The 27325-nt window shown below is 30.8% G+C and overlaps 1 protein-coding gene across 1 annotated transcript; it reads right to left on the reverse strand.

The window, feature by feature from the left end:
• On the reverse strand, positions 1 to 25903 carry LOC145565248 (uncharacterized). Its single transcript, XM_081625313.1, has 14 exons — positions 25686 to 25903; positions 25134 to 25228; positions 24920 to 25027; positions 22913 to 23023; positions 21906 to 21977; positions 10059 to 10180; positions 9433 to 9501; positions 7550 to 7631; positions 7365 to 7436; positions 6855 to 6955; positions 6222 to 6339; positions 6059 to 6118; positions 5827 to 5937; positions 1 to 573 (listed from the first exon to the last, which is right to left on the reverse strand). Exons 1-14 carry the CDS (start codon positions 25777 to 25779, stop codon positions 448 to 450), a joined length of 1341 nt encoding a protein of 446 aa, XP_081481439.1. The 5' UTR covers positions 25780 to 25903; the 3' UTR covers positions 1 to 447.
• Positions 25904 to 27325: the final 1422 nt, after the last annotated feature.

Here is a 27325-nt window from a genome sequence, read left to right on the forward strand (position 1 = left end):
CGTATCTCGGCATCCCACTAATTTTTTGTAGGTTGTATGACTTTGTCTAATTTTGAGATATAATAAATTAATGATAATAATAATAATAATAATAATAATAAGAATAAGAATAATAAGAATAATAAGAAAAAATAAGTTCACATCAATCATAATAAATAATAAGTTTTCACCAAAAAAAAGAATAAATAATAAGTTCAGATCATATCATATTAGAAAAAATAAGTTCAAATCAGATCAAATTAGGTCAGATAAGTTCACATAAGATCAAATCTGATTAGATTAGACAAAAAGTTAAACTAAATAAGGCTTAACTCCATACAAATGTATGTTTTCCCAATACACGCTTCTACTGAGTCTCCTCAAAATCCCTTCAATTGGTGCCTTGTGCCTATCTATCTCCAAGCTTGAAACATACATTTAGATCCCAATGAAAAAGTAACATTGCCTTCACTCATCAGAGTCATCACACCACTCATTGCCCTGACTTGCTTTTTTAACGATTTCCTCTGTGGTGGTGCCAATGAAATCATTAGCCTTCTTCACATCAACAGACGAGTACCGGTCAGATTCATCCTGCGAAGATATAGATTGAGATAAAATCACTATATTTGTTATCTAATAAAACGATTTTGAAGAGCAACGTCACACTGTCACATGCTTTAGTCATTTACTTTCTTGTGTCTATAGTTTGTTTATTTTTTACATAGATATGACATAAAATTAGCTCAAAATGTATGTTCAAAGTATGATTTGTTGATAACTCATATACTAATCCAAAATACAAATATTGAAATTCATAAAATATATCGGCTAAGCTAAGGTGTCATCACCACAATAGAAAATTAGAATGTTAAATATTACTTTGTGTTTTTGTTTGCAAAATTAAGACTATTGTATTAAGATTTTTTAGATGAATAGAAAACCATTACATTCAAGAGTTATGTTTTGAAATTTATCTTATTTTTATAGGAAAAATTCACATAAATAATCCAAACTATGAGAGGTCTTCTCATATTAATCCAAACTATGAGTTATTATTGTATAATCTAAACTTTAATGTGAGTCTTCTTTTATTACTCCATTAAGACTGATTACCGGTTATGCAAGTAAATAGAAGATGTAGTGCTCAACTCCCTCCAAAAATGATTTACTTTTACATAAAAAAAAAAAAGTAAAAACAAAAACAATTAATAACCTATACTTGCCCCACTACCCCACCGTACAATGTAAAAAACCCCCAAAAAAAAAAATCAAGTTCTTCCATTTGACAAATTTTTGTTCATTCTTCACGCACAACAAAGAACAAATTTTTAATTTCATGGTCTACAATTATGCTTTTTAAAGGTTAGTTTGCAATTTTAATTTTTCCTTTTTTTTTAGTCATTTGTTGAAATTGAGTTGTAAGTTGCTTAAGGTTGATTTTATCTTATTTTTAATTTGCAGGGGTTTGTATTGGTTGATTACGAGTTACTTTGATTCGCTTATTACCTAAATTTCCATATAATTGAGTTTTATTTTTTGTTTAATTTGGTTTGACAATTGAGTAGAACATGGACATTGTGATGACTTTGAAAATGTGGTGTGGTGGTTTATTCAAGAAGGATAATGGGGTATTGCAATATTTTGGGGATGAATGTAGGACCTTTGAACTTGACTCTGATCAATTATGTTGGTTTTGGCTAGAGGAGTTTGCTAAAAGTTGTGGTGGGGAATCAAAAATTGAGACAATCTACTACCTAATTTCCAGGATTGATGGCTTAGAAAAAGGATTAAGGAGGGTTTACAGTGATGATGAAGTCAGGGAGATGAGTAAGATAGCTGTGAGGGATAAATGTGTGGAGTGCTATGTAGTATATGAGAAAGATGAGCTTGTAGAATCAGTATCTCCGAAAAACAGAGTTAGTAAGGGAAAACCATGCACCCCTAGAAGAAATAAAAATGTGAGTGGGACAATATGTGATACTTTGTTCTCAAAAGATGACATAGAGTCAACATTTTTGCACATGACCCCAACTAGCCAAACAGACCCCACCAAACAAAATTGGCAAAATAGTTTTTTTAATTTGCTCACTTGTAACTCTCCCATAAATACCAGCTTTAATGAATTGAACACAACAAAAGATGTTCTTCATTCAGTGAATAGCCAAGCTCCACCATTAACCCAAACACAACTACATTCACCTATCCAAAACAACCATGCAAAACAAAGAGACCACTTTATTCAACCTGTAGATCCTAATTACAGTTGGGAAGATCCAAGAGATGAGGAAGCAGTAGATTGGGGAACCTTTTTTAGTGGATATGAAGTAGATCCTGATGATTATGACAATGATGATCCAGATTATGAAGTTGACTTTGATTTAGCAGGAGGATTGGTAGGTGTACAAGGAAAAGAGCCTAATTTTGAAGAGGATTTTGAGGATGAAATAGAACATGAGGTGGATAATGAAGCTGGAGCTGAATATGAGGAGGAATTAGAAGAGCAAATACCTCCATCTGATGGTGGAACCAGTGATGAAGAGTATGTGAACACAAGAGAACAATTAAAAGGTTGGAATACCAAGGCGGTTGACATGGATTTACAGCTTTAAAAAGAAGCTGAACAAGGAAAGTTAGCTGGCCAAAGACAAAATACTCAAAATAGAAAAGGAGACGGGGTGATAGTTAATGACTTTCTGAGTGAGTATGAAGATTCAGAGGAGGAAATAGCCACACCAGATGAGCATGAGGAGGAAGACAACATATTACTTAGAAAAAGAAGAGTAAGAGTTCTTATTGTTGATAATAGTACAGATTTCAATAAATTACAATGGAAGGTTGGAATTAGATTTGAAAATAGAGAAAAATTTAGAAATGCTGTTGTCAAATATGCTATTGCTCAAGGTAGAAATTTATTTTGGTGTATAAGTGACAAAAAGAGACAACAACGGTTGGGGGCAAGGTGTGTTGGGAATTGTCCTTTCAAGATATATGCTAGCTGGGAAAACAGGAGGTCTTGCTTTGTGGTGAAATCTGTAACACTACAGCATACTTGTAACAGGAATATGGAGTCAAATAGGCAATTAAAATCTAGTTGGGTTGCTGAACAACTCCTTGAGGTTTTCAAGTCAAGACCTCATTGGCCAGCAAAAGATATCATTGAAACAATTAGATTAGCCTATAAGATAATTGTGAAGAAAAATTATGCTTATAAGGTAAAGTACCTAGCACATAGAAAACTACATGGGAGCATGAAGGAGCATTATAATAAGATTGGTAGGTACATTGAAGCCTAGAAAACAACGAGTGTAAGCAGTACTTTCACCATTAAGACTGATCCTTTTCAAAACATTTATCCACCTATTTTCCAGAGAATGTTCGTATGTTTTGAAGGTGTGAAAAAGGGTTGGATTGATGGATGCAGAAGAGTATTGTGTGTGGATGGTTGTTTCTTAAAAACCTTTTTAGGAGGACAACTACTAGCTGCAGTCGGTAGGGATGCTAATGAACAAATGTATCCCTTGTGTTGGGCGGTTGTTGAAGGTGAAACAAATGACTCGTGGAGATGGTTCTTTGCTGAGTTAAGGAAGGTTTTAGATGATACCGATGGGACAAGTATGAATTTTATATCTGATGAAGCACAGGTATATGTATTTTTTAGCTAGTTTTTATGCTTTATTCTAAACACCTATAACATCTTATGTTTGACTTACGCAAGGTTGTATGTATTTTTACAGGCCATTTTAAATGGAGTAGCAAATGTGTTCCCAAAGGCAGAGCATAGACATTGCGCTAGACATGTCTTTGCTCATTGGCACAGTGGTTTTAAAGGTGATGAGATGAAAATGTTGTTCTGGAATGTGGCTAAAGCATATAATAAGGCAGATTACGAAAATGCACTTGTTCAAATGGAGAAGGTAAGTCCTGCAGCTGTTGATGCTTTCAAGTCATACAATCCTGAATGTTTTTGCAGAGCATTTTGTAAAAAAAGACACACGATGTGATGTTATTGTCAACAATATGGCAAAGACCTTCAATGGTTATATCATTAATGCTAGGACAAAACATCTTATTTTTATGCTAGAAGATATTAGATCTGCATTAATGCAAAGACTTGTTTTGAAAAAACAAGAAATGGAGAAAATCATAGATGAAATATGCCCTAGAGTTAGGATTAAGTTGAACAAAGAGAAGGCATTAGCTGTTGAGTGTACTGTAATGCCTTCAACAATCACTCTATTTCAAGTGTCCTACAAGTTAGACACAGTTACAGTAGACTTGGTTAACAAATCTTGTACTTGTGGGAAATGGGATTTGTTAGGGGTGCCGTGTTGTCATGCTTGTGCTTGCATTTTTTTCATTCACGAGGAGCCAGAGAAATATGTGGATGCATGTTACAAAACAGAAACCTACTTGAAAATTTATTCAGCATCAATCCCGCCTAGTGTGGGGGAAAGATATTGGCCTAAAGTTGATCTCCCAATTAACCCTCCTCCAATTAAGATTGGTCCTGGTAGACCGAGAAAGAATAGAAGAAAAACACCACATGAGCATCCTAAAATTCCTAGAAAATTGACTAAACATGGGGTGGAAATGAGTTGTAGCGTTTGTAAATCAAAAGAGCACAACAAAAGAAGGTGTCCAGACAAAGGACAAAGGCACTCAAATTCCACCTCAGCTAAAAAGAAAGAGAGGAAGACCAAGGGCTATGGTAGTAGAACATAGCAGGGATGACAATGGTGAATCAACCCAGAACATGCATCACCAACAAACTGCTGAACCATCTACAATTGGTAGGAATGGGAGGATAGTCATAAGAGGAAGGGGTAGAGGAAGTAGAGGAGGTGGGAGGAGTGGGAGTGTTGATGGTGGCAGGAGTGAAAGGACTGTTGGCAGGGGCGGACGGGCTGGTGGCAGGGGTGAACGGGCTGGTGGTAGAGGCGGAAGAAATGGCAGTAGAGCTAGTAGGATTACTCATCAGGTACTACTCTTATTCCATCTAATTTTATTAATCAGGTTAATTATTAAAGGTTTATCAAAGGTTATTATTTTGGAAAAATTATTTTAACTAATCCTTTTCTTTTTTTATGTATTAAATCCCAAGAAGCGTGGGGGTGCTATTTGATGATGGTGGCAATGTTCTACAAATTGGAAGCAATTGACTTATTGGAATTTTTTTTTTTGACAATCATGTACTGGAAGTAAATGATCAAGTTTTTGGCATGTTATGTTGGTTTTTACGATGCTAGTGATTGTAATATTTATGAAACAAGATACTTGGTACTTTTTTTAAACAACTTTATGTTGCAATGATTTTGATTGTTAATTAAAATCGTGATTGATTTTTCCTTAATCAACTTAATTTCATCATATGCTACGTAATACAACCAATATGTTTTTTCTTAAACAAAATAAAGTTGCGTAAAAAAAACAAAACACAAATAGTTGTTTAAAAGTAGTACATCACAACAAATAGAAAATGAAAATATTGATATACAGCAAGAGCAAAATTAGTAAGAGTAACTAACAAATTTTTTCAAAAAAAAAAAAAAAAAAAAAATTAACTAGCAATTATATTAAAAAATATAAATAACCTGTTATAATAGGTTAAACAAGTAAATGGAGTAATAAAAGAAGACTCACATTAAAGTTTAGATTATATAATAATAACTCATAGTTGGGATTAATATGAGAAGACCTCTCATAGTTTGGATTATTTATGCGAATTTGTTCTTATTACTCCGTATTTCATTTTGTTCTTGGAGTTAGTGCATTTGTTCAAGTTTAATTATGAAAGCTAATTGGTATATAAAAACAAAACAAAAGGGTATCAAATGGATTTCTTACTTTATAAACAATACCTAGTTTCTCTAACTTGTCAATAGCATCATCTACATCAAAGTCACATTGTTCATTAAATTGCTCTAATATCAGCTTCTCACATTTCCGGTCAAGGTCCTGTTTCAACGTTTCATAGTCTAGTCGAATTAACTAACCAAGAGTCTTGAAAATATGTACAAATGATCTAAAAAATAAAATGAAATAAATGTAAACAGATTATAATGAGAATAAATCTTACTTCACAAGTAAATTTCCCATACTTCATCAGCACAAAGAATGCAATAATAACCTCTTTAACCTGTACAAACAACAAAAACCTTTAAAATCTGGGAATATTGATATGGAGTTGCATAAACTACCACAGAAAGCTAATATAAATGTAATATGAATTCACAACTTACTTCTTGTTTTAGAACATTATCACATAGATGAAGTAGAGTGCCTCTCCCAATATCTAGTTGTTTGTCATACATGGACTGGGTGATTAAACTATGATACTCTTTCAAATTTGCTTGAAACCTGAGAGCATTAGACTAGAAAAGAATGTTAAACAAGTGTAAAAGATAAGCATTTATGAAGTATTGTACTCCCAGCGTCCTTTTATTTGAAACCTATTTGTCATTTTTTTTTCGAAAATTAAGGTTTCTCAAGATTCCTTTATATTTCATGATTGGGAGTACAAATATGCATGTAAGGTTAGAAAGAGATAGAGAGAAAGAAAAAATGATGCGGAATTATTAAAGAGAGCGATGAAGTGTTGGGAATGCGATATAAAAAGTTCAAAAAAAGAAAAAATCACAAATCCTCAAAAAAGAGGGTAATATTGTTAAAAAAAAAATACAACTTTTAAATAGAAAAAGTAGTCTGTACTTTTGGACACTCAAAAAAGGAATACATGCTTCTAATAGAAGGACGGAGGGTGTATATTTTTTGGATTAGGTAGGTTACTTCCTTGAGAGTGAATAATTAATACAAGTATAAATATTATTAAAATTCAATAAGATTAACAAGATTTGGATGAACAAGTACTTAACGTGAAATATATCTTAGAACAATAACAAACCACCGCAGAGCAAACAGTAGCCAACACTTTTAAATTAGCTGTAGTCTGGCAAAGTTGAGTTATAACCGTCACCTGAAAATAATAGCACAATTTGTTTGGATGAGCAATGTACAAATCTAACAAGTCCATGATACTCGGTAGCTCACTAATTTATTAGAATTTGTTATATACATCCGAGTGTATCGTACACCCATATGTATTTTGTTCTCATTTTGATGATTGTTTTTCATTTAATAATAATCATCAAATGAAGAGCAAAACTAATCTTAGGTTAGTTAGGTGTACAGTGCACCCGGGAGTATATAACAATCTCTCCTAATTTATAAACAATAATTGTTTAAATTACTTAATAAGACAAATTTGGCAATGATAAATCCATATTTTGAAAGACATGCTCAAATTAATGGTTAAACACTCAAATTTTACAATTTTAACCTTCAAATTCAAATATGGCATATTACAAAGAAATCAAAGAAGTTACCAGTCCAATGGCAGCTGAAACAAGGAGTTTAAACCAGTCATATGAAGTTAATCCTGGACTCTTCTTTTCAGGCTTCCCAAAAAAAAAAAAAAAATAAATAAATAAAATTTGTGGTAGTGTCAAAAGTCATGCATACAACATAATATATATGGTTCAAAACAAGGAAAAGAAACGCTTGAACATACAAGAACAATTTTCATATCAGCCATGGGGATGTGTTTGAAGTGCTTCACATAAATTGCTCTTCCATCTTCATCTGAATTCAATCTGCAGGGTTTCTACACGTAAGAAGTTATATTATATGTTCTTTGCAGGTTACAAGAAAGCAGATTTTCAGTCTTCTTAAGCGATGATTCTACTGTGTTATTTTTCAAAAAATGACACTACAACATGCCAACGTGGCATGTTATGGCTGGTCAATTTTTTATTTATTTTTAAAAGATAAATTATATTATATATGTATTATTATAAATACATGTATTTTTTATAAAATACATAGTTATACAAGTAGTATTTAATTTTTTTTTTTTTACTTTATAAAATAATTTTCGAATCTTCTTCAGTGCACCTTCTAGATCTTCAATTGGAGCACAATTCGAAATGGTTGTTACTATTGAAGGTCGGAATTGTTGTAATTGGGTGGCGAATTGTTGTAATTGATGGTTGATTGGAAGTTCTAATCGTCGCAATAGTTGCTGCGTTTTAGTGTTGTTGGTGAAGCGTGGATTGAAGGTGGTGGTTGTTGCTGCGATTGGAGGCCAAAATTGTTGTAATTGGGAGGCGGATTGATGTAATTGACGGTGGATTGAAGTTCTAATTGTTGCATTTGGTGTTGTGTTTTGGTGTTGTTGGCGGAGCGTGAATTGAAGGTGGCGCTGCAATTGGAGGCCGAAGTTATTGTAATTGGGTAGTGAATTGGAGTAATTGATGGTGGATTGGAGTTTCTAATTGTCGTAATTGCTGCTGCGTTTTCGGTGTTGGTGAATTGATGCGGTGTGGATTGAAGATGGTGGTTGCGTTGGTGACTGAAAATGGTGATGTTGTGCGGTTGAGGGCTGGGCGCTGGTGATATATTACGGAGCTGAAGGATGCGGCAGATTAGGCTGTTGTAGCAGTGCGGTGGTTGGAGCGGCGAGATGGCTACTGGTGGCTGCTCTACTATCTGACGGTTAGAGGTGGTTGTTTTGCTGATAGGTGGTGCGACAGCGGTGAGTTGTTGGGTTGCAAGTAGCCTGGTTTGGTGGTTGTTGTTGTTGGTGGAAAGGTAGGGACACAAAGGTATTTTCATAATTATGATTATGTATTTCTTAAAAATACATGTATTCTAAAGAATACATAATATAAATACAATTTTAATATATTATGGACTTTAAAAATAATTCAAAATAAAAATTAAAATACTAAATATGGGCCAATCAGATTTCGCCACATCAGCATATTGTGGTGTTATTTTTTTGAGAATGACATTGTAGAATTTTCACTTTTTAAGGTCCCGTTCATTTCACCTTATTTTTACTGAACTGATATTATTTTTACTAAACTAAAATTATTTTTACTGAACTTACATTATTTTTACTGAACTAAAATTAATTTTATTGAACTAAAAGTATTTTTAGTGAATTGAAATTACTTTTTTCTGATTTTCTATTATATTTCTTCTTTAAGTTTACTGATTTTTACTGAACTGAAATTATTTTTACTGAATTAAAATTATTTTTGCTGAACTGAAATTATTTTAATTGGATTGAAATTAATTTTACTGAATTAAAATTATTTTTACTTAATATTAATTTTTAAAGGTGAAGTGAACAGGACCTAAGAAGTATGTATTGCTTTTGTTTTCATATTCTCAAGAATGACAGCTAAAGAGGATTCTTGAGAAGAGTTACAACCCTGTTTCAAAAGAGTAGTACCATTCCATCCTTTAAAACTAAAGATTTACTAGAATTTGGCTTCAACACATTTCACTGTAGTTGATCCAAACACATACACCCTCATTCATTGCCTCCAAAAAGCATCCTCCCCCAAATGTTGGCAAAAATAAAACAGGATTCCGAAGAAAAATTACCTGTATATAATGATAATATTCTCAAAGGTTGGCTCTTGGATTGTTGTTTTACTAAGTAGGTTGCAAGGGCTGAGTAAAATCAGAAAATCAAAAAAAGTCAACACAACAGATGTAAAATAGATACAACAACTTTATCTATCACCCTATTAGCTACCATAGCCTTAGGCCAACAGGCAAAGGTAGATACTACTTAAGGACCAATATTGCACAAATATCAACCGGAGGCTGCAGCAACAATAATCCACAACATGCAGCTTGGTCGCTAACCAGTCTAGACTAAGGAATCAATCAATAATCTATGTTATTAAAATATATATGCTCTCTAATTTAAAGTTGTTTCACTTTGACTTGCACGTGTGCCAACATAATTTTTGACCCTTAATATTTATAATTATCTTAATTCTAAAATAAATTTTTTTTTGAAAACATACATCAAGACAAATCTGATAACATTTACTCATACATGATTACATATCCACCTTCTTGACCTGCTATTGGAGGAAGGGATTAGGGAAGGTAAATGAACAAATTAATCTAAATTTTAACCAACACAATTTAACACTTTTTCTTATCTTTATAAAATTAGGGATTAGGGAAGATACTTACAAAATGTTATATGAAACTACCTGATAAAAGGTAAAATGTTATAAGATACTACATTTGATCGAATTTCCACCATTGACTTACTTATATGACGTTGATCCACCTTAAAACACCCTTGAAACCACCGTAAGGGTTGGTTTTCAAGCTGGTAAGGATATATCAGGGTGTTTAGAGAATATTCCAAGTGGGTGAGAGTAGATTATTAGTGCTTCAAGATGGTGGTTTTTGGGGTAAAAGGTGGTGGTTTTGGGGTTGAAAGGTGGTTTAGGTGTGGTGGAGGCGATTTCAAGCATGTTGTGTTAGTTTTGGGAATGAAAGCGGTGGTTTTGAGAGTGTTTTAAGGTTGTTCAACGGTGGAAATCTGATATAGGTGGTATTTTACAACATTTTATCTTTTCTTAGGTAGTTTTTACAACATTTTACCTTTAGTAGGTAGTTTATTACAACATTTATTATATTAGGTAATTTCTCACAAAAGCTGGGTTCTATTAGGTAATTTTTGACAAAAAGTCCGAAAAAAGTAAAATAATACTTCCTCTATTTCTTTTTAGTTGACACGTTTCTTTAGTCACGTTTTCCAATGCACAAATTCAATCATTAATATCTTTAATTACCGATAGGCAAAAATTATAAAAAGTTGATATTTTGAAATATACATTGTGACGAATCTAACAAGATCTAACCTGACCATATTTTTCTTCACATATAAATCACAAAACATGGTCAAAGGGAGGTGTGTGAATAGTAATAAAGTCAAAACGTGTCAATTAATAAAAAAAAACAGAGGTAGTATTAGCCCTATCAGCAAAAGAGGAATACGAGTATCTTTCAAACCTGAGATTCATATTCTGAATACGAATCCTTTCAATTAATAAGCTATGTTCATCACCACCATCATCATCACCCTCATCCTTTCCATCATTTCCTGTGACTAAAACTTCATGCAGTTCTTCATTTTTGACATGTCATAGTCTTCTCTTTCTTGAGAATAACTTTCTCATACTGCACCAAAACACATCCAAAAATAACAGGTTTAAAGTGTGGATATTATTACAACAAGTAATCAACCCCAAAGAATTATAATAAAACCAAGTGAATATCAAGGGAGAATGTTGATGGAATTATAAATCTATATTATATTCTAAAGTAATCTATATAATAACAATTGAGTATATATATATATATATATATATATATATATATATATATATATATATATATATATATATATATTCTCGAATATAGACATTACTATACAATTGTTAGGTACAATTAAAATTAGTCATTGGTCTAATAAGTAGACATAAACACATAACTTATTTGTTAAGAAATCCTAATAACATTCTTTTTTTTTTACAAATATATAAATCCTATTGATAACTATTTATTATTATATAATAATCTTTATAGCCAATAAAAATTTCTATCCTACACATATTAGTCAACTTTATATTACAATTTAGTAAAAAAAAAAAACTTGGTCAAAGGATGTTAACTAATTGTAATTTTGAGGACAGTGATGGTTATAGAGTAGAAATTCTATTAAGGGATAATAATGGAAGTATTTTTTTCAACAAAAGGCAGAAATTGAGTATGAGAGAATTTTTTAGCTGCAATAATATTATTGATGTCAAGAAAGTTATTTGAGCAGTTTTTGGCTAATGTCTACACTATGATTGAGGCTAATAGATTTAACAACATTTGAACACATAAAAAACAATTGAGGTCAGAATTGTATAAGAATTTGCCTGATGAAGTTTTAAGAGGAGACATTGATCCCGAATATACAGGATTACAGATTGTTTTGTCTTCGTCATTTACTAATAGTGCTAGATATATGATGCAAAATTTTTAGGATTCCATGGCTATATACATACATGTGGTATGGATATCAAGATCAATTTATCACATTTACATGCAATTTAAAGTGGCCAGAAATCACTAGATTTGTTCAAAAGATAGGACTTAATAGGATAGGCCACACTTCCTATGTAGGGTTTTAAAATAATAATATGAGGCATGTAAGTGTATGTGTACCACCCTATAAGAAAAATTATAATTTTATTTTTAATATAGATTTTGGTACTAATTTTATATGTGTAGCCAACCATTATAGGGTTACTCGGCTAGTGTTATAGGGGTTACCTAGGTAGTGTTATAGTTGTTACTTTGTCAGTGTTGCACTTTGTTATTTAAGGGTTACTAAATAAGTATAATAAGATTCTGTTCACTTCACCTTAAACTCTTAAAGATATAATATTTAGTAAAAATAATTTTAGTTTAGTATAAATAAGTTCAATTTGGTATATTTAATTTCAGTTTAGTAAAAAGCAATTACTTTAAAGAGGAAATATAATACAGAAACGATAAAAAAATAATCGACAAAAATAATTTCAATTTAGTAAAATTAATTTTAGTTCTGTAAAAATAATTTAACTTCACCAAAAATAATTTTAGTTCAGTAAAAATAATTTCATTTAAGCAAATATAAGGTGAAGTGAATCGAGCTTAGAAGTTACTCTATCAATATAATAGGGGTTAGTTTGTTAGTGTCATAGGGGTTAATTACTTCGTTTTTTACAAACGGTCACACAGTGTGACAAGCTGCACAGAAAATATGTTGTAAATTTTGTATATGTTGTCACGAGTGATATGTAAGAATGATATGCATTTTTTTGCATCTCTTATATGCACTCTTTAAATAAAATGACATATAATCAAACAATTGACAAGCCTAAACATCATTCTAAGATTAAAATTTAAAAAAAAAAAATTTATACTTCGTACTAAGCTTTTAATTTTAGACGACAGGTAAATTTTTTGTTATAGAAGGTGCAATACGTGTGTGGTGATGATCAAGTGACATCATGTAATAAAATTAAGGTAGTAAGTGATGGGATCAAAAATCCTATTTTTAAAAGTTTCATGTTAAACTTTAAGTATTTTTAGAGGCCATAGAGGAGAAAAAAGATACGAAATTATTTGTTATATACAAAGTACAATATGTAATGATCATAATGTTATTATAGTGGTAAACTTTTCCAAAAAATATATTGAGTTAGAGGACAGAGATAGTCATTTAAAAGGCAAATTTTTATATGTGGCTGGCTACACTCCGTGTTGTAGGAGGTACTCGAGTTACTTGATCAAGAGTTACTTGAGGGGTTCGGTTATAAGTTACTTGAGGGGTCGGTCAGGGGTTATTTAAGAGGTTACTCGGTCAGGGGTTACTTGAGGGGTTCCTCGGTAAGGGTTTAGTTGAGGAGTTCGGTCAGAGGTTAGTTACTCAATCATGGGTTACTCGGTCAGGGGTTTTTCGAGGGGTTACTCGGGTTACTCTGTTAGGGTTTAATTTAAAGGTTACTTGAGGATTTTGGTTAGGGTTACTCGGTCGTCATGGGTTACTTGAGGGGTTCGGTTAAGGGTTACTCGGTCATGGGTTACTCCAGGGGTAACTCGGTCATGAGTTACTCGAGTTACTCGGTCAGGGGTTTAACTCGAGGGGTTCAGTCAGGAGTTACAAGTTACTCGGTTAGGGGTTATTTAAGAGGTTAATCAATCAGAAGTAACTCGAGTAACCCTTTACTGAGTAACTAGAGTACCCCTGGCCACACGGTGTGACTAGCCACACAGAAAAATCCTCCCATTTAAAAATGAGGTGGCCAATGGCGCAAGTAGAATTGAGGGGAAAAATATGACTTAGTGTGGGTATTGATTGTTAGTTCATTGAGTTGAATTATTTTTCAAATCTTTCCATACAATTTAAGAATTAAAAAAAAAGGTTGTTTTTTAGTAGTAATTTGTATATCATTATTTTGAGGGTTAAAAATATATGATTAAGACATATTTATAAATAAATTCATTATTACTCATTAAATTATTTTATTTTTGAAATTTTTGTGAAATAAATATGAGTATCAAGGTTTGTAAGTCGTGCATCGCACGGGTGCTATACTAGTTATATTCTAAAGTAATCACCAAAGTTATCCCAAAAGTACACGTGTCGCATCAGCAAAAACTTTCAACTTACAATAATTTATAACAATAAATTTTTTTTTTCTTGTGAGTTCACATCCAAGCATGCTCGGGAAAGTGCGTAAAAAAAATAAAAAAAAGAAGGGCATGCTCGGGATTTTACTTTGAACAAAAAAGGGCTCTCAGAATCGAATCGTAGAATTGTAAAATTCTCAAGATATGCATAATCAAGTCGTCATATCCAAATTTAATAAAAAAAATATTTAAATTATGAGTTTAAAACCTAATTTCTAATGGAAATTAGTTGTTTACCCATTAAGCAACCAATAATTGACATTATATATTTATAAATAACTTTCTAAACATATTTTAAACTTGTATGGATTTTTCGCTAGTTAAGAGAAATATATAAAATCGAGTAGAATTGTAAATCCAATCGTATGACATATATAAATCGTAAAATCATCATAAGATTTTAAGATTTAAATAGGGATTTTAATAACAATGGTTTTAATATATGTAGCTACACCATTTACTTACAAAGTTACAAGTCAACCAAATTTACCATAACTATATACTACCTCCGTTTCATATTAAATGCAATGCTTTTCATTTTCGACTGTTTCATAATTATTGTAACACTACTATTTTTTACAAGGATCTACCATTATTTTCTAATTTCTTTCTCCAACTAACCCCACTTTCACAATATTTTATCATTTCTCTTTCTTACCAACCCCACCTATGTCCTGTTCACTTCACCTCAAAAAAATAATATTAAGTAAAAATAATTTCAGTTTGGTAAAAATAATTTCAGTTCAGGAAAAATAATTTCAGTTTAGTAAAAATAAGTTAAGTTCAATAAAATTCAATAACTGTAAAGAAGAAATATAATAAAAAATCAGTACAAATAATTTTAATTCAGGAAAAAATTATTTCAGTTAAGAAAAATTAATTTCAGTTCAGCAAAAATATTTCAGTTTAGTAAAATTAAGGTGAAGTGAACGGGGCCTTATACTACTTTTATTTTATTATTTCTCTCTCTCCTACCAACATGACGTAGTCGGAAAGAAAGAAGGAAAATCAAGCGCTAATCCATACACGATCAAACAGATTCATAAGCGATAAATCTGTAAAATGCTCCAAAATCCGCCAGAAAAGAGTAAAACTCTTGAGAATATCATTAAAATGTCAAAAACTAAATATTAAAGATAGCTAAAGCGTTTAAATAGTCTAAACAATACCCTGATACGAAAATAAAACAAAATTAAAATTCGGAAAATGTTTAAACGCTTTTTTTCGGGCCTTAAACGAACTCGGATGGCTTAAAAAGCCTATTAATCACAGGGTAGCTATGTGTTGGACTCGTTGGCCCGTTTTTATTTCCGAAAATATATTTTATTAAGCAATCTGACTTCGGGAGCTCAAATCATTACCCTTAAAAAACTGTAAATCAAGTTTTACGACATTGCACTTCGTCGTCGAATTGAGCAGCTAATCTCCCTAAGTCACAACAATAATTTATTCTATGAAAAAAAATCCTCTTTTATGCCCGACCCTATAAATTTTCTTAAACTTTGTGAACACCCTAGTGATGCATTTAATATGAAATAGAGGGAATAGTAGCACGATGTTCTGTTGTTGATTCTTTTTTTGCTGTTGCTTTCTTTTGAGAAAAAAAAAAAGAATCAACAACTAGTGGAATACAAGAACAGAAGAAAAGATGTCCTTTTAACAGGAAAAAAGGAAAAAAAAAAAAAAAGTAAATTATATGCCCAATACCCCCTAAACTACCTTAACCCACAAAGAAGCCCTACCCACAACAAACCATATAGCAATAGGAGGAGTAGTCCCTTAGCCTTATAAAACAATTAACTCTGTAAATTCTTGGCTCAGTGAACTTTAGCTATTTAGGGTCCTATATCGTAGCCCTGCCTCTGATACCATGTTAAATACAGGTTTGGGCCGCAATCGCAATCCAAGAGATAGAGTACACTTTACAAATCGAGGTTTCATCCCAAAATTATACGACAATAGGTGGAGTAGCCACTTAGCGCTATAAAGTGGTTAACTCTCTCTTCTTCAACTAATGTAGGACACTTGGTGATACTTGGGAGGTCTGTTTTTTCAACAAAAAATGAAATCCGGCTAATACTAGGGGTGAGCAAACCGGGTATCCGGTCAAAATTTTAGGAGATCCGGAATTGGTTGGGACTGGGTCCTAAAATTCGGAATTGGAATTGGAACCGTCGCGCACTGGTTTTGGTTTCGGGTACCCACCTTTGTACATAAATGTTAAAATTAAATACAATTATAATACTAGTATTTATTTTGATCCATTTTCATTTTTAGAGTTTAATTCTTATATTTATATATGCATGAAACTATTTTATTTATGTTAGGTTTTAATAATATAAGGAGTATATTTTTATTTTTCTAAAAACATACATTCAACATATTTTTGTTTTTTTTTTTCTAAATATATTTGGTTTAATATATAATGGGTAATTGGGTACCCAACCGATTTCGGGTCCAAAAGAATAAAAATTGGAATTAGAACCGGTTGCAACCCTTTCCTTAATTTATTACTCGAAATTGGAACCATCGGATCCATCAATTACAGTTCCGAACCCGCTGATTCCTAATCGACTTCGGTTCCAATTTCGGATATCCAGAATTTTTGCTCATCCCTAGCTAATACAGTATGAGTGTGCATCATGTCTACCTCTACCGTAAAATGACATTTTACTACTCGTATAATCTTTTAATTTTATTCCTTCCATCACCAACACTAGGTCACATCAAACTATTGAGAGCAAAGATAAAATTAGAATTAATTTTCTAATGAATAACCACCACAGATCATGTTTGACGTATGTGTGAGAAGGAGAATTTGTAAAAAAAACCATTTTATAAAATATAAATTTTTCTTATAAATTTTATTTTGTTAAAGCACATCTGTTTTAATAATTTTTTGTCAAGCCCCACCACACCCCGGATTCCGGTGATTGACTTAACTTACTGATGTTGACCAAGCACGTATAAGTCACATGACCAACTAAACCCCACTTTTTCCTCCATTACTTTCCTTCATAATCTTGAACACCTCCACCACCACCACCGTTGCCAACAGCGGTGGTCGTCACACTTCCAAATTTCTCTTTCCACGGCTTCTACGAGCTCTTGAGTTCACTAACCGATGCGCGCTTCTTGGCGGCCTAACCTTGGGTTTAACCTTAGTGTTGGAAACAGAGGATTCCCTCTTTGATGACCTCTTGATGAGTTCTCTCTTGGGTTTACTCTTAGCGCCTAAAACAGAGGATGCAAAGTGGGTTGTCTTCCTCATAAGAGGAGGGGTAATTATTCTGGGAAAAGGCATTTTGTTGCCGGAGGTGGTGGTGGAAGAGAGGGCTTTCTTGCCGCGGAGGCTTGCGATGGTGGTGGGGTTGATGGGGTTTCTTCTTCAGAGGAAGAAGCGGCGAAATTGGAATTCTCTTCTACCTTTGGTTCTTGGGTTGAAGTAAGGGTGGTTTCTTTAGAGGAATTAGCCTCTGATTGGGTTTCTCACAAAAATAGGTTTTGTTGCAAGCTATTAATGAAGAGGAGAGAGAAAGAGCAAGAGGAAGAGAGAGAAAGTAGGAAGTGTAGGATTTGGGAATTTAGGGGAGGGTTTGGTAAGCCATGTGACTTACACGTGCTAGGTCAAAGCTTGTAAATTGAGTTAACCATTGAAATCCAGGTAAGTAGTGGTGGGTTTTGGAAAAAAAAGGTGTACTTTAATCGAAAAAAAATTTAAGATGGTTTTTTCACATAATTCGTGTTTTATAAGATGGTTTGTGAAAATTTTCCGTGTGAGAATAATGAATCCAAACGCTTAGAGCTTTTAATAACCAAATTTCATGACGCTTTTCAAAGGTTTTTTAATTCGCAAACATTTTTCTTTTTACAGTACCAATTTTAATATTCATGTGCAGCAGTATTAGCTTGGTATTAGATCTTCAAAGATAAGAGGTACCATTGTACCAACACAATATTAATTTCAGAAAAGAGCATCAATGAGAATTGAATTGGGTGGCTGACATTGAATCATAAATTTTCGGTATGCGTATTGTTAGTTTAAGTTCATTAATGAGTCCCTTGATAGAATTTAGACCCTCAAGATAGATTGAGGAAGACAACAAAATCAATTACATTGTAGTTTATTTATTTATTGACTTACCCAGTCAATCTCAAGAAGCCTTGCACGATTTGTGACAGAAGACCATCAATTTTTCATATGAATAACTCACATCCTGCAATTGATCAAAGCACTATCAAGTATCAACCATGCCAAAACATGGCTCTTCAGTCATATATTAATATGTTACAACATGATATGCCAAAATGAGATTGAGGGATATAGAGCTTTCCTCCCAATCCCAAGAGATTTTGGGATCAATTTTCATCACCCGTGCCTCTCTAAACAACAAAAAAAACATGATATGCCACATTTTTAACCATTTATCGTTAAAGTCATAGAAAAGTTGATATATTTTGAGAAAATGAATGGCCTGAGAAAGGGAATCAAATAAAGGGGTCGTTTGGTTCATTAAGCAGGAATGGATTGGGAGGCAAAATGGATTTTATATCTCATACCAATTCAAAGTTGGTTATTTTAATCATGAAATGAATTCTCATACATGAGTGATAGTATGGATTATGAATCCTTGAAGGGAAGGTGGGTATGAGATTCCAAGGGAATGAGCTGAGGGTGGAGTTAGAATCCACCAGGTATGGGATTTCATAGTTAAATAGCACTACCAAATAAATAAAACCATCAAATAAATTTTAAATCTATTCTAACCCATTTTAAGAAGTTCAACCAGCAGCCCCTAAGAGAGTTGGGGCTGGAAAATTCCCCGGCAAACTCCTATATTTTCTCATTAGATATAAACTACTTTAGGACCCGTGTTACATACAGTAAGTTAAAAAACAATTACTTGTTAATTTACTTATTTATAATAAACAGAGAGTGAGGGATAGCTCAAGTGGTTAAAGCTCTCAATATTGAAAATAAATTAACATTAATTACAATGATCTACGCGTGATTTTGTCATAAATTCTCAACTTAATTTCATTTTATGAAGTATATTTAATGCTTATATAGCGCTAAGAGATATATCATTTCCCTTTTTTATACTCCTTAAGAGTTATATTCTATTAGCAGTATTTTTTTGTTGACGGGAAATTAGAAGTAGTTGGTGTGATCACAAAGTCAATGTTGATGCTAATATGTTCTTCAATGGTAGTAATCTAAATGGTACCCATTTATTTGATCTGTAAATTTTAAAACTTATGTAGATTTATAGAACGTATAACACTATTATGCATAACATGCCCAAAAAGTAAAAAACAAAAGCATTGTAAGTCGCAACCATTTTTCTAATACGTACCTTTTACACAAGTATGAATGACTTAATTTTAGATGGAGATGCATTATATGGAAGTTGGAAAGTGAGGAGTTCACCTTTCCATTAACTTCTCTATCTATAATCTATACTAATATATTAAAAAGCGTTACTAAATCTTTCATTATGCCACAATCATCAGTACTCAATGAACCTAAATCATTATGCCATGTCACCCAATATTGGGTGATATGGTAATATAAAAAGATGATAATAAGGGAATTCGAACACCCAACCTTTTATAAGAAAGATGATTATTTAACCATCTAAGCTAATTATCATGTATGCCATGAACATAAAAATAAATGTATATAATTGATAATCATAAGGTCATAAAAAAAAAAAAAAAAAAAAAACCTTAAATAAAATACATATAATCACAAGGAATAATTAAAGTAGCAACCCGATGCAACGCTCGGGCTACACACTAGTTAGTACTCTTATTTAAAAACACAAACTAATGCAAACCAAAGTGCCACGTGTCTTCCTTCCCTTTTACCCTTTTTTTTTTTTTTCATGTGTTCAAGTAATGTTTTTATCTTTTTGTATGTTTTCATTGGATTTCTTCAGCTTCCCCTTTATTTCTTAACAACTATTTATATTTAGTAACTTCTAATTTAATTCAACAAATTTAATTTCTTAACTTTTGCCTTTTCTCCATCCATCTTTTTAGTGGATTTAATCACATTTTTTCATTCAAGTATTTGAACTCTTATCTTCCACCAATAATCCTCCTAATATAAATACAAATTTTCAATAAATCTTTTTTCACATCACCTAAGTTCCAAATAACATACATTGGAAAAACAAAATTTTTATGTAAGTTAAGGCTGCAAAAAAGGAAGAATTGATTTCGACAAGAAAATGAAGAGTTTTGTTTAAGAAAATTATGAAAACTATGTTCCATAATATATATGACATTGCTTGCATGTCATAGGAACGTTATTTCCAAGATAATTTGGTAAATAAGAATTTTTTAATTTAATATATATTTGATGTAACAATGTAAAATTACAACAAAGGTTTGGTAGTTAGCTTTTTGATAAAAATTATTGATTAGCTGTAATGTAATTAGAGAGTTTGATTTTATAATTAAGCCATTTTTGTTTTTTTACAATTATTACTTTGCTGATTATTTGTTGAAACATTAAATCTGGCTATTATTTTGCTAGGCTTTAAAAACTTGCAAATATACAACAATTATAAGGGATCACTAACAATTAGTTAACAAATGAGCTCAAAAGCTATTTCAACATATTCTTTTTCTATAAATTACACTATGTGGATCTGTCAAAATTTCCATTAGTATAAATAAATAATAACTAATACAAATTTTTTTTTTTAAATTTTGAGTTATATCAAAAGTTCTTAAAAACAAAAAACGGTTAATTACAATAATAAAACATTAAAACCTAAACAATTTGTAAAAATGTTATAAGATGTGAAAAGTCAATTAAATTAAGTTATTCAAGTAATTTGTAAAGTTTTAAGTATAAATAAATAATAATTTATGCACACCTCGTACGTAAAATGGGCCTAGTAGTTAGTTAATTGTAACAAACCAACACACAAGCTCAGCCATCCTCCACACCAAATGACCACAAAATTTATGAAGTATGTAATTTATTTACATAACTAGATTAGCTCCCTTGTAATGCACGAGTATAATAAAAAGAGTTTATAATTGTGTAAACTTCAAAGATATATCAATCAAAATAATAAAATCTTTGTATAACATACAATATTATTAACATAAACCAAACTTCAAAAAGAAAATAATATAAACAAAAAGAAAATTCATGTCTACAATAAAATTTAGCAAACTTTGTAATTAGATGGAATAATCACATATATAAAAGGTTGATATTTGTTTTCCTTAATGTTTTTAAAAGGTTTTTAAAAGAAAAAGTAATGAAAATTAAAAAGTTTAATGTACTTCCTTAATTTACTTTGCAATTAGTATTTAGATTTTTTATTAAAAAGAATAAAAGAGAGATAAAAAAAGTTTAGGCGAGAAAAAAATAAAGGATAAGCTAACACATGTATAATTTGAAAAAGAGATGATGTCAGCGGTTGTTATTTTAGTACTATTTATACATTATTTATTTGGCAAACAATAGCCAAAAAATAAACTAATAAAGACATCAATTCTATTTATAAGGCCTTGTCCACTTTACTTTATTTTTGCTGAACTGAAATTATTTTTAATAAAGTGAAATTATTTTGATCAAACTGAAAATTATATTTACTAATTCTCTATTATATTTATTCTTTAAAGTTATTGATTTTTATAACACTAAAATTATTGACATGGTACTGAGATTTATTTTACTGAGTTGAAATTATTTTTATTGATTTTTTAAAGGTGAAGTAAATAGGGCCTTAATATCATGGTACGTGTCAAGGAGTAAAAATAAAAAAATAAAAAAAGATATTTTTGTTATGTACCTTGTTAGCAAAGTAGGGAAGGTTATCTTGGGGATGCTTGGCAAAAAACCTCTTCAAAAGATTTGAGTCTAGCTACAAAATGAACAAATGTAAAGATTTAGTCGTTAGGAATAATAAACACCAGGTAAACAAACCTAACTATATAAATACGAAGTATATGAATAGCAAAAGAAGACAACAGACAACCAAAGATCATAGTTCAATTAAATAGTTTTGCTCACTGATTCCACTTAAGAATTTTCATTATTGTATTCAACTACAACATGAAAGACCAAAGATATTAAAATCAGGATTGTATTATGATCCAGAAGGGCTGTTAGAATTGAATCGTAAATATGAAATCGTAGTAGAATCTATGGATATGCATTATTAAGACGTCACATCTGTTTCTTTATAGTTGCAACACTTCTCTTTTCACGCTTGCCGATGCATGTAATATTTTTAATAACCAATATGTAAAAATTATAAATGTTTGATATTAAAATAGTATAAATCGAGACAAATCATATAAGATTTCACATGACTATATTTTTGCATAGCTATAAATCATCAAAGCTAGTTAAAGTGTAACACATGAATAGTGTAAAAGTCAAACTGGTGCAAGTATAAAAAAAATAAAGGAAGTATAAATTATTAGCTAAAAACCTAATCATCAATAGAAAATACTTGTTTACCCACTAAGCAACCAATAATTGACGATAATATATATTTATAAATAACTTTGTAGACATATTTTAAACTTGTAAGGTTTTCGATAATTAAGAGAAATATATAAAATAGGGTAGAATCGTAAATCAAATCTTTGAACATACATGAATCGTAAAATCGTAAAATTTTAAAATTTAAATTGGAGTTTTAATAACTATGTGAAAGGCACTTAAATTTCTTTTGAATAATGTAGTCTAAAAAATTCGACAAGGAAGATATTATATATTATGCAATGTCTAGGTACCTAATCTATTACAAAGCACTGGTGAAAATTGATGAGAGCATGGACTACAACAAACCTTAGCTTCATCAACTTTAATTGGGAGATTTAAACAATAATTTTGAGATGCAGCAACTTCAAACTCCTCATTTGTCACCAACTTGAAATTGCTTTTATCCAACATCTTGAAAGACAAAATTGGAAATAATTATCAGAAAAGGATTGTAATCTTAATTTTCACTTTAAGAAAAAACAAGTAGTGCTTCATGTGATAATCTACAGTACCATAAATCAAATTGCAAAACCCAGTCCCTATTGACACATCATTTTTTTTAATTGGCCTTTTATCCTACAATAACTATTAGAAAAGATAAAAAAAAAATTACATGTATAAAATATATAATTAAACCTTTTAAGTTACCAAATGATGCAACTTACATTTTTTTATTTTTTTTTACATCGTGTGAACGTCTCGGATTGTAATTTTTTTTTTCCCATTTTTATAAGACATTTGCAATTATATACATTTATTTTTGTGTTTATAACATGATTGACAATTGGCTTACATGGTTAAATAATACTCATTCTCCTTATGTTGGTGGATTAGGTGACGTGGCGTGGCACAATGCTTAAGGTTGATTGAGTGGTGATGTTACATAATGAGAGGTTGAGTAAGTGATGTGGCGTGGCACAATGCTTAAGGTTGATTGAGTGGTGATGTTACATAATGAGAGGTTGAGTAAGTGACGTGGTGTAATGAAAGGGAACAATTCATGTGGATACTTTTATATTAAAAAAGAGGGAGATAGAGAGTAAGATATTTATTAATTAAATAAAATTGGGCCGTACAAAGTGAGGTTGTGGGTGATAAAAAAAATAAATAAAAATGATTTCATTAAAGAAATAAAGCAAAAATGAGTAGAAGTGAGAAAAACAGATGTTAATTTTTTTTTTTTTTAGTATCTCTTATCTATATAACTATTTTGAAACAAACATGTTTTGTGATGCATGTGCATTTATCTCACTACCTTGGGCAGAATTTCAATATAAAGTTCTAAAATGATTAAACTGTCTTTGCCTTATTCCCACTCTGTAGAATCATTTTTATTGAGCCATAGCTTAAGTGACTACATACAATTCTTAAATTTTTCAATATGGCTGATGAATTAGCTAGTTACTAAAGTGTAATTCAGGCAAGACATTTCAAGTCATTATAGATCTTTTTGCAACCAAACCGCAATAGATATAATTGTTACTCCCTTCGATTTCCCAATCCTATTCAACAAGTTAGAAAAGAAAAAGTGTGTCCATGGTCACACATTAAGAAAATAGATTCCCTATAATTACTTGATGATGAGGAATATCTACATGCTTAAAAAGGTAGGTTTAAAAAAATTATTTGAAAAATAATAAAATCTTCAATATTTCCTATGTTACAAGATTTACTACATTTTAAAATATATTTTAGTTAATTTCCTAATACAACTATTTAAAAAATATATATATATTGCAAGCCTCATGTTAGGCAGCCTCATATACATACACTACTACTCCATACAATATATTTCTTCTTTTTTTTTTTACGAAACCGCAAAATTTGCCTACTTTTTTTTCATCTTCCCTCCTACAATATTGAACAATAGTATTTCATCCTTTCTTCTTGCATTCAATGAATAAGGCACGCAAAATATTTTGTTAATTGAGCTTATGCAATAGCGATCTCAAGACCTTAATCAGGTTAATTTTATTTTATTTTTTAGGTGAAAGAGGGGGACAAAACCCAAACAAAAGCAAAACAAACAGAAATAACCAACAGAAAAAAAATTGTATTAGAAAATTGACTAGAATATATTGAATAAAATATTTGGAAAAAAATGTGATCAATCTTATAATATAGAAAATAATGAAGATTTTATTATTTTTTAAATAAGTTTTTAAACCACCTTTTTAAGCATATAGGTATTCCTCGTCATCAAATAATTACAGTAAATATGTATTCTAATGTGTGCCTTAAACCAAAAGTAAAAGGCTTGTTGGTTGTATAAAATTATTGTGCACTTTTCTTTTCAAGAAGCGTTCTTTCATATAAAAGAACAAGAAACTTTTGCTCAAGTTCATCAATTTCGTCTTCAGAAAGATTACGCTCTTCTAATTTACGAGCTCCAACAACAGGTTCAAAAAGGGTGAATAGTTGCTATGATTACAATTCAAAATATATTCATCAGAATATTTGTCAATCAAAATTATCTTAATTAAATAATTATTATATATAACTTAATTGCATTAAGCCATAAAATTACCATCATCTCTTCAAATTGTACAAGATACCAAGCTCGAATTGTGTATTGAACTCTCTTACAAAATGTTAAAAATTCTTCCTTTTCTGCCCTACTTTCTGCCAAAACATATGAAAGATATATTATGCATAATTACTACTTCGTATTACTTAATCAACAAAATGTTTACTCTTTTGCAATATATTTAACTAGGATAGTTTTATAATCATGGAAAAGTCGAATAATTAACCCTACAACTTATGTTTTACAAAAAAATAAAAATAAAAATAAAAATAAAAATAAATATAAAATAATAAAAGTAATAAATAAATAAATAAATAAATTAATTAATTAATTAAAAAAATAAAAAATAAACATCACAACGTTAAATGAAGCAACTTAACCCGTCAACATGTCTAACATACATTTTACTTGCAAAATTCATTTTTAGCAAAACTCCACTATAAAGTATAGTTTTCTCTTGGAAAGATACATAATTCTTGATATTCTAAAATAAATTAAACAAGAAAGTAACTACAAAATGAAAAATCATATTAAAAAAAAATATAATATTACCAATGTGTTGTGTTAAACCATCAATCAACTTAGGTTTGATAACAGGAATTACAGACTCTCGATCTAATTGAATGATTTCCTTCTTCTTTCCCATTTCTTCAAGTCTCAAAGTAATGATGTTTAACCAAAATTTATGCAATTATTAGAATCCAGTTGCACAACAATTTCCTCAAAAATGTGAAAGAAAAAAGGGAAAAAAAGCACAAAAGAAAACAAAGTTAGGCACAAAGAGAGAGATAGATGGTTCGTGGGTGCCAAGGTGTGATGGGTAAAGCATAATATTAGTAGATAAAGTGGGTGAAATATGTGTTATGTCAATTAAGTCTATAACAATTGGTAACAAATTGTTAAAATCCTTGTATTTCTCTTCCTTGGAATTTCAAATGGCTTGCTTGTTATAGGAAAAAAAATAAATAAAAATATCTAGGTACTTTAAATTTTATGTGAAAAATTGTGCGTATAAGATTGAAGCAATCTTAACGAAAACAATTTATTTCAATTATCTAGTGAGATCAATACATTTCGTGCATAAAACCAAGGTAGACCTAGTCACAAAAAACACAAGTTGTTAATTCGATTTTCCATAGCTAAATAAGAATAAAAGATCCTCCAAGCATACCAATATATAGGTGTGGTGATCAATCACAAACATTTAAAAAAAAATCGGATGTATAATAAAATATTGTAAATCCGCTATAAAATTGCCTTAAAATGATCAAGAGTTACCCTTTAATGAGTGAAAGTTACTCAGTTATCCTGATAAATAAAAGTTATTTATGCTTTATTGATAAAATTTACCCAAAAAAGTGTTAAAGTTACACTAAATTCAACAAAAGTCATCCCGATGTACAATAATTATTATACATCGAATGTATACAAAAGTTTTTGTTGATCAATATATACATTTTCTAAAAGGATAGATCAAATTATTCTTAAAAGTGAAATATAATTATTGAATTTATATCTCTATATCTAGTTCGAAAAATAACAAGTACTCCGTATATCATATTCCCATTATTATGCTCTCTTATCCTAAACAAATTTTTATTAGAGATCATCCAATGATATGATGATAATCCTATGATACATCTACATATATGATAAAAAAATTAAAAATTTGCTTGATATGGAAATTACAAATACCATCAAAGTTAAAAATTTTCTTGTAGAACTTGGAGATAATGGTTTTCTTTTAGAGAATACCTTGACTACCATTACATGTATTAATGTCCTTTGTTCATATTCGCAATAAAATCTAGCAAAACATCTCTTAATCTCTCATAAAAAAAAGTCTTATATTTCATTTGTAAACTACGTACGTTTAAAATCACTTATGGTTCTAGGCTTTTATTGTTTGTTTGTTTGTTTTTTTTTCTTTTCTTATTTTTTTTATACAACAGCAAAAGCAAACAAACTATAGATAATTAAACGAAGTAAAGCGACATTTCCTAGCAATATCGTTAGCCCTCTGGATTTGGTCTCTTTGAACCTTCGGGATGGTGCATTTCTCGAAAGATGCTCCCACTTCCTTTATTTACTTTATCATCCCAGAGATCTCAATACCCTTCCCTAGATGGTCTCGAAGATTATTGAGGAGGGAGATCGAGTCCGAGAGGACAAGGATTCCCTGCCTGCCCTTT

The sequence above is a fragment of the Chenopodium album genome, chromosome 10 (genome assembly GCF_948465745.1).
Source record: "Chenopodium album chromosome 10, dcCheAlbu1.1, whole genome shotgun sequence".
Classification (NCBI taxonomy): domain Eukaryota; kingdom Viridiplantae; phylum Streptophyta; class Magnoliopsida; order Caryophyllales; family Amaranthaceae; genus Chenopodium; species Chenopodium album.